Source organism: Rhinolophus sinicus, linkage group LG18 (genome assembly GCF_036562045.2).
Source record: "Rhinolophus sinicus isolate RSC01 linkage group LG18, ASM3656204v1, whole genome shotgun sequence".
Lineage (NCBI taxonomy): Eukaryota > Metazoa > Chordata > Mammalia > Chiroptera > Rhinolophidae > Rhinolophus > Rhinolophus sinicus.
In genome coordinates, this window is record NC_133767.1 from 3,410,117 (window position 1) to 3,422,685 (window position 12,569).

The window sequence follows — 12,569 nt, forward strand, 5'->3', positions numbered from 1 at the left end:
TGACATCCACAATCTGTAGCAGATGCTGAATGGACTAAGCTTCCTACAAACCAGTGTTCTCAGTTTCAGAATCGTCTAGGGAGCTTTTATCAAACAATAGTGGTGCCTGCCTCCCAGTCCCTGATGAAGCTGGTCTGGGCGCAGCTGGGACTCAGGATTGCAGGTGATTCTAAAGTGCAGCCGAGGCTGAGAACCGTTGTCATACACATTTCCTGGACGTCTGACCAATACATTTCTCTGCCTGAAATACTTGCTACCGAACTTACTCACATTGCTGGAAAAATACTGAAAGAGTGTTTTTCCTTTGCATCCAATTAGAAATATCTAGAAGCACACTAGCAGTTTTCTAATTAAGTTTGGGTTGAAAAAATTGAATAACCAAAGCAAATGGATAAATTAAAAGATAACCTACAGTTGCTTACTAAGAAAGCATAAATGGATGCATGGATGGATAGAAGGAAGGAAGCAGACTAATTAATCAGAGGACAACTACTATCCAGAACATATGAAAAAAATCCTAAAAATCAATAATAACTCATAACAATGAAAAGAATGAGCAAAAGGAATTGACACAAGGCATTTTACAGAAAAGGGAACGCTGATGGCCCATAAACATGTGAAAAGATACTCAATCCTATTATAATTTGGGAATTGCAAATTAAAACCACAACAAAGGAGGATTTTATCACTTCCTCAATTGGAAAAATAAAAATAGAAGCTCTGCTCACACCAAATGGTGGGGGGAAGCTGAACAGCACAGACTCTCCCATTCCCACTGCTACTGCGAGTGTACCAGCGGGCACAGAAAACTCTGGAAAACAACTGGGCACTGCCTGGTAAAGCTGAAGAGGTACACACCCTACACCCCAGCCATCCCGCTCTCGGGTCTGGACCTTCATCTAGAGGAAGGTCAGCAGACGTGTCCAAGACTGTTCATAGTAACAGCGCAACGACAAAAGAAAAGGACAGAACCAGAGGCCCATCAACAGAATGAAAGACACATGATTTACACACCAGTAGGCTCACTATTAGCACGATGGCAGATCTCGCCAGTTGACGTATAGGGTCAATACAATCCCTATCAAAACCCCAGAAGGGCCGGCCTGTTAGCTCAGTTGGTTAGAGCGCAAGCTCTGAACAACAGGGTTGCCGGTTCGATTCCCACATAGGCAAGTGATCTGTGCCCCCCACAACTAGACTGAAGGACAACTTGACTTGGAGCTGAGGGGCCCTGGAGTAACACACTGTTCCCCAACATTCCCCAATAAAAAATTTTTAAAAAACCACCCAGGTTTTATTGGGGGAGGAGATGGTAAGAAATTGACAACTTCATCCTGAAAACCACATGGAGATGCAAAGGACCCAAAATCTCCAAAACGATTTTGAAAAAGATTTACACCACCCAGTTTCAAAACTTACCATAAAGCTACAGTAATCAAGACAGTACGGTACTAACATAGGACAGACTTACAGATCTGTGGAATAAACTTGAGAGTCCAGAAATAAACCCTTATATTTATGGTCAGTTGACTTTTGACAAGGGTCCCAAAATAATTCAATAGAGAAAAGACAGTCCTTCCAACAAATGCTGCCGAGACAATTGGATACCCTTAATAAACTTACACCCTTATCAACACACAAAAATTAATTCAAAATGGACCACAGTCCTAGAGGTAAGAGCTAACACTGTAAAACTTCTAGAAGAAAACAGGAAAAAATTCTCATGACCTTAGGTTAGGCAGAGTTCTTAGATACAACTCCGAAAGCACGAGCCGAAAAACAGACAACAGATAAATTGGACTTCATTAAAATTAAAAACTTCTATATTTCAAAAGACACCATTATGAAAAGGGAAAAAGACACAGACTACAAGAAAATACTTGTCGCTCATATATTTGATAAAGAACTTGGATCATGGATATATAAAGAATTGTTACAACTCAACAAGATAAACAACCTGATTTTACAAATGGACAAGTCTTGAACAGACATTTCACTAAAGAAGATAGACAAATGGCCAATAAGCAGATGGAAACATGCCCAGCTCCACTGGTCAGTAGGGAAATGCAAGTTGAAACCACAATGAGATAACACTTCAAACCCACTAGGACAGCCGTAATCAAAAAGGCAGACAGACTGCTGGAAAAGATGCACTAGAACCGGAACCCTTAGATGCTGCTGGCGGGAACGCACATGGTGCAGCCATTTTGGAAAGCGGCTTAGCCATTTCTCAAAAAGTTGAACGTAAACGTACCATGTGACCCAGCAATTCCACTCCTAGGAATCTACCCAAGAGAAATGAAAACGTGTCCATGCAAAGACTTGTGTACAAATGTGCATAGTAGCATGTGTCCTAGTAGCCAGAGTGGAAACAGCCTAAATGTCTCATTCACAGAGAAGTAAAAAGGGATTATCCCTACAACGGACTAATATTCAGCAGTAAAAAGGCACAACGTACTGACACATGGGGGAACCTCAGGAACGTGGTGCTAAGTGAACGGAGCCAGATGCAAATGATTACGTACTGAATGATCCCACGTACATGCAATGAGAGGCAAACGTGTCGTCAAAACCAGATCAGTGGTCTCCTGGGGCTGGAAGTGGCAATGGGACTTGATTGCAAACAGGCTTGGGGGAGTCTGGAGGGGAGGGTAATGGCAAAGTTCTCACATTGGATTGCCTAACAGTGGTGCAAGTCTATAAACTCACTGAAAATCACTGAACTGTACACACTTCCAGTGGTGGGTTTGGGGATATGTAAACTATATCTCAATAAAGCTAAAGAAACAAAAGCCTGATTACAGAGCATGTCAGGTGAACTGGTCTCATTTCTCCAGGCTCCACAGCTTCACTATCTTAATTGGCTAAAGAAGGCAGTTTCTAAAGGACCGAAAGTTCAATAGTTACGAATCACCAGATGTGGAGTTAATGCAACACTTTCATGGTTATTTTTCCTCGAGAAGACACGAATCAAATCTGCTCCAGATGTAAAACTTAGAAGTCACAGTTCTGTACCAAGTACTCTAGGCAGAAAGGCTGCCAATAAAAATATTTGGAAGAAGCGCTTGTTAGTTTAGAAATTTCTCACTTGTGCCACGCAGCACGCAACCCCCGTCACGTGAATTCAGGAGGAGAGAACCCTTCCTCAAGGGTATTTACTTTGTAAACGAACAACAGTGATGGAAGAGAAGTGGGTGGGGTTTGCCTCGGTCACGAAACACCAAAAAAAAATAGCACCTGCCACGCAAAGTATCATCTTAAAAGACTTCAAGTACCCAGGGCAAAGACTCCCAGCCTCTCCCCACTCTCTCTCCAGAGCAACAGGTGAGCAAACAAATGTCACATGGCCACGACACTGAACTAGAACGGGACCTGTCCTTTTGAACTTGAATGGCTACTCAGAAATTCTTTGTTAAGCGCTGCTCTGGAAATCGTAACGCACACATTATTCCTTTCACAGTGTGTTTCTGAGCATGTTTTGCCAACACAGGATGATCTTAGGGGTCAAAACAACAGAAGAGGCTGTTTTCCTTCCAGAACTTGCTCTTGTGATCCAAGAGTTGTCACGGATCAACAAACTCACCAACAAAGAGGTTTCAACAAATGTACCTCTTCTAACAGTGTAAAAAAATATTTGTTGGACCCATAATTATGCAGAATATGACCCAAAAATGCATTTATCAGGAATACACAATCGTTAGTTCCAAAGATACAATGGAAATCTAGTCAAGGAGACCCAGACCGTTGGTCCATCTTTAGTCTGTACAAATCATAGACGTGTCAGGGGCTGTACCAGGAACAATGAACTAACTGCATGACGCAGGGGGCATCATTAATTGTGCAATCTAGGGTGAGTGTCCTGGAATTGTGCAGTGCACAACCTGTGCAGCTGCACACAGTGGCCCTGGGATTAGCCATCTCATGAAAACACAGATTCGCAATCACGGCCTTTCATAGGAAGTATGTGAAGATGGAACACATGAAAAAAGGAGGGGAAGACTCTGAAGGCAGGCTTCTGAAAACCCTAATTATCCACAAAGGAGTTTTACACAGAAAATTCACAAAAATCACTAGAGCTGACCTGGATGACTATTTTTAGAGCCTTCACTTTCTGGTCCGAGGCCCAGGCGTCCTTCAGCGACTGGTTGAGCTCCTCTATGCGGTTCACATAATCCTGTTGAGTCAAATTCAGCAGTTCCTTTTGGGAGCCCTGTGGGCAGAAAGGAGGAAGGTGAAGGAACAAAAGGAAAAACACTGACCACCAACCCGAGCACCGGCTGAGCTTCACTCTCTAAGTTTCCCTTATAGCCCCACCAGGATCGATCGTTTTGTCTTTTGATCAAAGAGGCTCTTGGAGTTTTCTGTGAAGGGGGGCAGAGTGGCGTGTCGCAGAGAAACCGGCCTAGGAGGCAAGTCAGACCTAGGCCAGCTCCCAGGTCAGCTGCTTCCCACCACGCGATTCTGGGTGAGCTGCTTTCCTCCCAGAGCCTCACCTATAAACAGGGAGGACTGATAGTTATCAGGACTCACCGTGGGCCAGGCCAGGTATACCAGATGCTCGAGATACAAAGGGGAGCAAAATGACCTTATTTCTGCACCAATCAAGCTTAAGGTACAAAGATGGACATTAACAAAGACTAAGGTAAATGCTCGGGAGGGAACAACAGTTCACGGAACCTTCTGGGCTGAGGCAGTGAAGTGACTCTTTCTTCACCTCTGCTGTGACAACCCTGGAAGCCATCTGTTGAGATGGCAACATTATGAGATGGTGGTGTGTCTGTCACTGCCCTGGATAAGTAATGCCAGGAAGAAATAAACCTTTGTTCTAGTAAGCCACTGAGGTCTGGGGGTTCATTTGTTACCACAGCATAACCTAGCCTTACCCTGACTAACACACTAGTTAACTTGAAAGCCACAGGGCAGCCATCTCTGCTGTGAGCAAGGAAATCAGTCTGCAGGAAAAACAAAAATGGAGAACTAGAAAAAGAATCAGTGATGAAGGCTGCACAGAACCACAAGAGACAGAGGACAGCTGCCAGGTTTCTGGGTGGTTCTTCAGACCCCGGCTTCAGCCAGCTTAAGTGACTTTCAGAGACCCACAGACTAAAGTGCTTTGATTCAAACCCTCAGCAATTCCCTTCTTACCAGCCACAGTTGTGTGACTGAGGCTCTCGGATACCCTACTTCAAAACGTGTCCTGTCTGAACTGGGAAATCGGACTGTGGATCATGAGACTCTGCTGAACACCCAACAACTCTGGTTTCAGAGCTGGAAGGACCTGGACCCAAGGGGAAAGATACAGGACAGAGCAACATAACTGCCATGATAGTGACACTCCAGAGGACACAAATTCACCTGTCTGCAGGGGCCAGGCTAGAAAGGTTCATGAGTGAATCGGGATGGTACAAGAATGTGGGCCCACGATCAGATGGAATTCAAGAGAAGCCAGAAATCTGGATTTATGTGAAACTGACCAATTTTGAAGAGTTGGCAAACGGGTCATGTGTTTGGAAAGCAGGTGCAGGCCAGTTAAAAGATTCCTGTAGCCACATGCAGCCAGCAGAGCAGCCAGGTGGGACCTTTCTCCTCCGCTTCCCAGGGAGATGGCTCTGCTTGGCTTGTACAGTGAGACCCTGTCCTCAGATGACCCGGGTTTGCTCAGGCATCAGTGAGAAAAGACGCCTTCAGAAAACCAGCCCGAGGCAGGCTCCTGAGAGCTCAGCCAACTGCACCACTGGCGTCTTTCCTGGTTCCCTTGGTGCCTCGGGAGGACAGAGCACAATGCAGGGCTCGCGAATTCCTCAGACAGCAGCCACGGAGACGGAGCTCACTTGGCAGAAGAAACGACAGCACCACGCGGCCCTGGGCTCTGCCGGTGACTTGCTCACCTCCTCAAAGTCATCCAGCTCCTCCAGCCTGGTTCGGACCTTCTCGGACATCGCAGATGCGGTCGCCCCGGCTTTGCCTAAACAGAATGGATCCATGTCACACAGGTGGCTTTCCTCTGTCACAATACTCCCGAAGGAAGGTATCTGTCACTTTACATTTCATCATGAATAACGCGGCCGGGGACCAACTTCCACCCAAGATTTTTTGAAAGCAATGTCCTTCCATAACCCAAGTCCCATCAGGAACCTTCCTGCTTGGAAAACTGCCCCCCCGCCCCGGAGCTCAAGGGATCAGCCTTCAAAAGGTTCCACTATATTTGATATTTACAAACATTTCACTTATTTATTCCTAAAGGCAGGCGGTCCGGAGGAGGATGCCAAAAATCCATCATTTAATTGTTCTCCACAAAGAGACCCTCTCAGGCTCACACTCAGTATGGCATCCTTGTATCCTTCCACCAACCAAACAACAGTCTCCCTGTCTGCCCGGAGGTGGACACTAGGGCTTCCAAGCCCTCCCGTGGCGCGTACAGGACCGGCGGTGCCTCTCCCCAATCACCCGTCAGCACCATTCTTGCCATCAGCAGGGACAGGTGGCAGGATGACGGACAGGGCTGCACGTCGCAAGCCGGCCACCAGGCTGTGTCCAGCGGGCTGCTGCTGGCCAGCGCCTCCGCCTCCAGACCCGTTCCCTATCTGAGACGGCTTCTGGTCCAGATCCCAGGTCCCTACGCTCCGGCCGATCCAGCTCACACTTCAGGAACGCAAGTTGGTCCTTTTAAGGTGCTGGTTTCTTAGCTCTGGTGTGAACTCAGATTTGTCTGGGATCAGCTGAGAGCAGGGTATGATTATCTAATTACTAACAACTACTCAAGTTAAGTTTCCAAATCATTTGCTTTTTTTTTTTTTTTACCTGATTTTACTTTTGTCTTCACCCTGAAATAATACCCACAGAATGTGCATACATGTACGTGTTGACAGATATTAGAGGATCTTTGCGACCACCACAGAGTTCTTTCATTCACCATTAACTTTCATTCCTGAAACTCACCCCGGTTGTTGCACAGAGTTCCATGCAGCTCATTCATTTTCCTGCTGTTCAGTCATTTCCATTGTGAGTGTGAATACACCACAATTTTGTTATTTTACTGCCGATGGATGCCTGGGTCATTTCCTGCTTGGGGCTACTCTGAACAGTAGTAGCTGCTATGAACATGTCTGTGGGTGTCTCCTGTTCCACACATGCCTGAATCCCTCAGGACAGTGCTTCGCAGAATTTTACAGGAATCACGTACGGCTATGTTAACACGCAGATTCTGATTTGCAGTAGGTCTGGCCGGGCCTGACACTGCGTTTCTAATGAGTCCCAGGTGATACCAAAGCTGCTGGTCCTTGGACCAAACTTTAAGAAACACAAATCTGCACAGTTAGAAAAACGCTTTCTGTAAAGGGCCAGATACTAAGTATTTGGGGTTGTATGAGTTATACAGTCTCTGTCACAACGACTCAACTCTGCCTTGATAGCCAGAGACAATAGGTCAACAAATCGACATAGCTGTGTTCCAATAAAACTTTATTTACAAAATCAAACAGTGGGCCGGATTTGGCCTGTAGGTTGCCCATTTCTGATCTAGGGTATGTCCTAGCAGGGGAATGGCTAGGTCAAAGGGTTGGCCCATCTTTAATCTTAATAGGTAATGCAAATGTGTTTTGCATGGTGGGTGTCATGTTACACGCCCATTGGTGATGTATGCGAGTTCCTGTTGCATTACATTCTCACCAGCTAGTGGTGTCATCAATCTTTCTGATTTTTCCAAACTGGTGGATATGCAATGCTATGATGTACTTCTTTATTGTTTGGGGTCAAAGTGACGCCTCTAACAAAGGGGCGCCCACTCTCTTGATTCTCAACCTGCAGAGAATGGGGGAGAGCTGCAGCTGCCACCCCGGCGATTCGCACAAAAACCAAGGCCAAGCTCATCTGCACCCCAGCAGCATGTGGTCGGTCAGTCCCTTCCGAGTCACCTGGGAGCTTGAAAAAAGAAATTCCCAGGCCCCATGCCTCAGGATTAGTTCAACAAGTGGCATGGGGTCGGTGGTCTATATTTGTATGAAAGTTCCTCAGGTGACGCTGCTGTACAGCCAGTTCGTGACCCCCTGGCCCAGAGCCTCTGACCGTGTCTTAGCAGAGGAAACTGGGAAGTGGCATGTCCAGTGACCAGTAAGTGTGAGTGTGGGACTTCCCTCACCAGCGGATCCGCATTTTCACAAGGGAGAGACTGTAACCCTAAACTCAAGCAGGGGGCTTCCCTTTTACTCCATGTAACATCTGTGGTCTTTTTAAATTCATCATCTAAATGTATTTCACTTCTACTGAGTCTACCCGATCCAGAAAATAATAGCTTCGATTGAATTAAACACCAGGGTTTGATACTACGAACTTTTTTTTTTTCCCTTTGTGAAATTATATTAAAGGGAATGAGAGAATTCCCCATCGAAACAGTAACAACAAAACTCACCTTTTTCAGATCCCATAAATAGATTCTGCAGAGGCAAAAAAAAAAAATTTAATTTTTTAAAAACTTACTGGATTCATGGTAAAAAAGACTTGTAAGATACTTAAATTAGTATTCAATAGCACTAAGACAATATGACCCACCATTTTCCAATAAAGCCAAATGAAAAATAGAAACATTTATTCAAAGGAGGAAAATACAGCTCACTAGAAACTACTGGAGATGCAAATTTTTAACTCGATTCAGGACTCTCAAAGTAAGCCAACAAACAGCAAAATTTTGGACAGTGGAGTCACGTGACAGCATTTAGCTTACTCTAAAGCAGGGTTTCACAACCTTGGTACTATTTACATTATGGGCTGGAAAATTCTGTGGAGGGGGCCGTCCTGTGCACTGAAGGATGTTTAGCAGCCGCTGGTCCCCACCCACTAAATGCCAGGAGCACCCCCACAGCTGTAACAACCCAAAATGTCTTCAAACATCGCAGCATGTCCTTTGGGTGGTAAAATTATACCTGGTTGAGAATCACTGCTCTAAGTAAACTTGATGCACTCAGAACATAAAAAGAAACAGCTAATAGCCCTGTCATTCCACCTGCCACTCTGCTCAGCAAGGAGCTGCCCTGCCTGGGGAACAAAGAGGCTTGTGGCCTTTTCTAGTCACCTGCCTGCCTCCCTATTCACAGCCCTGATTTTTGATGGGACACTGTCACACTTCCCAGCTTCCCTTGCATCTGTGTACAACCCGTGACTACCTTTCAGACAAGTGTAAATGGATGTGTTGAGGGGGACGCTGAGAAGTCTCCGTAAATGAGACAAGGTACATCCTACTTTCCCTTTTTCCTCCTTCTGACAAGTTGGACACGAGGTGACACTGAACGTGACGGGGGAGCAAGACAGAAAGAGCCGGATCCCTGATGACTGTGGAGCTGCCACACCAGCCCTGGACCAAGCGCCTCTGGACACCTTTCCAGTGTCACGGGAGATAAACGTCAGTCTTGTTTAGGTCATCAGGGAGGGCTTCGGTTATAAGCAACTGTGCCCAAGCCTCCACTAACACAGGCATTCACCTGCGTTCCCTGGATGGTCTCGGCTCTCCCCAGCCTTTCCTTCTGTGGGCAACTTGCCCAGTGCAGGATTGGCCTGGAATTTCATACGTGTCCCCAGGCACAGACCAACGACGCCCCCTAGCGGACACCCAAAGCAACTGACCTTCCAGCCCTGGAAGAAAGCCGCCTGTGACCCACACAAAGAGCAACAGCAGCTACAATGGCCAGATCCTCACAACAAACCCGACCACTTCTGGAGATGGCCCTGCGGTTCCAGTTCTTTCTCTGACCTGGGTCAGATCCCTGACTCTTAACATTTTGAGAAACCAATCTGTACATTTTTTCCCAACTAACACTGACATAAGTGAAACTCATAGGGCCCGGGAGTTGGGGCAACATAACTGTTGACAGTGTGATTTATAAAAGAAATATATATTCGGTCTTCGTGGCACAGAGCTCCTAAAACCCTTGGAATTTCCTAAGTGATGATGAAGGTGTCCTTTGTTATGCTAATGAGGTGACTTCTGGACCGCACCTAAGGATGTGGCTGGTGGGCTGGTGTCCAGAGGAATGGACCATGTGATTAAAGGATTGGTTTCAGTCCCATCCCCTGATTTCCAGGGCAGGGAGAGGGACTGGAGACTGAGTTCAATCGCCAATGGCCAATGAGTTCATCAATCATACCTCTGGAATGACAGTCCCATAAAAACCCAAGAGGACAGGGTTGGGAGAGCTTCCGGGTTAGGAAACTGGACCATTTCCCTGGACCCCAACCCCATGGGGACAGAAGCTCCTTAGTGAGCGACCTTGCCCTATGCATCTCTTCATCTGACTGTTGATTCATTCCCTTTAATATCATTTGTAATAAACTGGTAATCCAGCAAGCACATGGGTTTCCTAAGTTCCGTGAGCCACTCTGGCAAATTAATCAAACCCGAGGAGGGGGTTGTGGGAAGCTCCGATTTACAGCCAGTTGGACAGAGGCACGCACAGGTGACAACCTGGACTTAATGACTGGCATCTGCCATGGGGGGCAGACTTGGGCTAAGCCGTAGCATCTGACGCTGTCTCCGGGCGGACAGTGTCAGAACTGAGCCGACTTCTTGGGCACCCAGCCAGTGTCGGGGAACTGCTGGCTGGTGCTGGGGGGAAACTCACACAGCGGAACTGGGTGAAGAATCATCACAAAAAATTACTACTACATCTGAAGGCGACGCTGAGAGAAAAGTCTGCTGGGACTCACGATAGAGAGTTTTTCCGTGGTTGTGTAGCGGGCAAGGATCTCTCCTCGTTTGCTGGCCCAAGGCTCAAAATCTGATCCGACCACGGAGTTGTCATCTCGGTCACGTTTCTTTCTGGAACTGTCCTAAGGAAAGGAAAGGCAATCTCTTCAGCAGCGATATCATTTTCATCTTAAAAAGATAAGAAAACACGGTGACTATAGTTGACAACACGGCAGCGTAGAACTGAAATTTCCTAAGAGAGTAGAACTTAAATGTTCCATCCGAAAAAGAAAATAAAAGGAAATACACGGGGTGAAGGATGTGTAGACTCGGTGGGAGGAATCCATTCACAACGTACATATGTATCAAATCATCACACTGTACGCTTTAAATGCCTCATAATTTTACTTGTCAATTATACTCAAAGGTTAAAAAAAAAAAGTATAAATATAGTTCAAATTATGTAAGCAAACAAATAAAAAAGTAAATAGATGGATGCAATGCCAGCACAGACTGGCGGCTGAGAATGTGGATTCTGGAGCCAGACGGGCCGGGTGGGAATTCCAGCTCGGCTACGACTTAGTATCTCTGTTCCTCCATGGGGGCCCCTCTTCAAATGGGGACCGTGATACATCTGTCACAGGTCGTCTGAGAGCTAAACCGGGACTGCACTTAGCAAAGGCCAGCCCCCTGGTGAGGGGATGCTATTACTAGTTGTTATTATCACTTATCAAATGAGTATGTGTGCAAGCGCTCAGAAACTGCTGTCAGAAATATCCATGGAAACACAGGGGACGTTACAGAATCCACACCACACCGATTGTCACTGATGACCTCCAGGTGGTGAAGAGAAGGACAGCAAGTGGTCGACAGGACGTCATCCGCAGTGGTTGACTACTTTTACATGAAAAATTAGTGAATCACTTACGTAACGACATAAAAATAAATCTGAAAGAACTATAAAAAGAGGGACATTAAAATAATGAATCAATTTTAAAATGCTTTCAAAAGAAGAAAGGAAGAAGCTTCCAGGCCCCATGCCAGCCTCTCCCAGCAGAGTCACCCTCTGGACGTTTGCACTGTTTGGACTGTTACAACCAGGTGGCACCATGCAGTTTAGACGACCCCACCCCTCCAATCCCTGCACCCCCAGAGCTGACCCCCAGTGGCACAATGACCCTGAAGGATGTATTACCGTGGCGGCCGCCCTGCCCGTGGGGTCAGCAGTGGCCGCGAACATGGACAGGGGGTCGGTCCCATCCAGGACGCTGCTCAGCGGGTCCACCACACAGCTGGAGGACGACGAGGACGTTGAGGAGGTGCTTCCTTTCCGGCTCACCTTCTTCGTCTTTGACTCCGTGACCTGTGGGGAACAGCTGTGAGGGTCAAAGGGAAGTCGCCCCAAGTCCTCCCAGTGAAACACTCAAACGGGTTTGCCCTGGTTCCAGGAGGTGATGTAACCATTCCTTTGAGGCAGGGACACTTCTTTTTATGACAAATGGACAGGACTCAGAATGCCAGTGGCCGAGGAAGGGAAGGTGGGAAGTCAGGGTCAGGAAGGGCCACCACGATTAGCAGCTGAGCTAGATGAATTCTGTGGGGCCTTCTCACTCAGCGGGGTCCCTGGACAAGCAGCAGCCACGTCACCCGGGAGCTTCTAATGGTGCAGAACCTCAGGCCCCACCATAAGCTCACAGCCTCGGCGGTGGTCCTTCCTTTCTGGAGAACTCTGCCCAGGGGCCACGTCCCGGAGTGTGTACTGCCAGGTGCCGGTGTGTGGAGCCACGTTTCTGTGCCACTGGCCCCCATCCCTCCCCAGCTTCAGACGACTGCATCAGGGGTGAACCCGAGCCAAGAGGGGCCAACCAGAGTCTCTGCTGAAAACTGGGCAACG

General features: G+C 47.0%; 1 protein-coding gene across 2 annotated transcripts in view; it reads right to left on the reverse strand.

Annotated features, from left to right (window-relative positions):
• The window catches only part of VPS35L (VPS35 endosomal protein sorting factor like), a 76,958-nt gene that overhangs the window by 58,519 nt on the left and 5,870 nt on the right, over positions 1 to 12,569 (reverse strand). For both annotated transcript variants that reach the window (XR_012493222.1, XM_074323112.1), the window contains exons 3-7: positions 11,871 to 12,038; positions 10,696 to 10,818; positions 8,408 to 8,432; positions 5,889 to 5,965; positions 4,082 to 4,210 (exon numbers count right to left, since the gene is read on the reverse strand). Coding sequence is in view for 1 of the 2 variants with exons in the window: in XM_074323112.1 (XP_074179213.1) it covers positions 4,082 to 4,210; positions 5,889 to 5,965; positions 8,408 to 8,432; positions 10,696 to 10,818; positions 11,871 to 12,038 (522 nt within the window). In the remaining variant the exon portion in view is untranslated. The remainder of the gene's footprint in view (positions 1 to 4,081; positions 4,211 to 5,888; positions 5,966 to 8,407; positions 8,433 to 10,695; positions 10,819 to 11,870; positions 12,039 to 12,569) is intronic.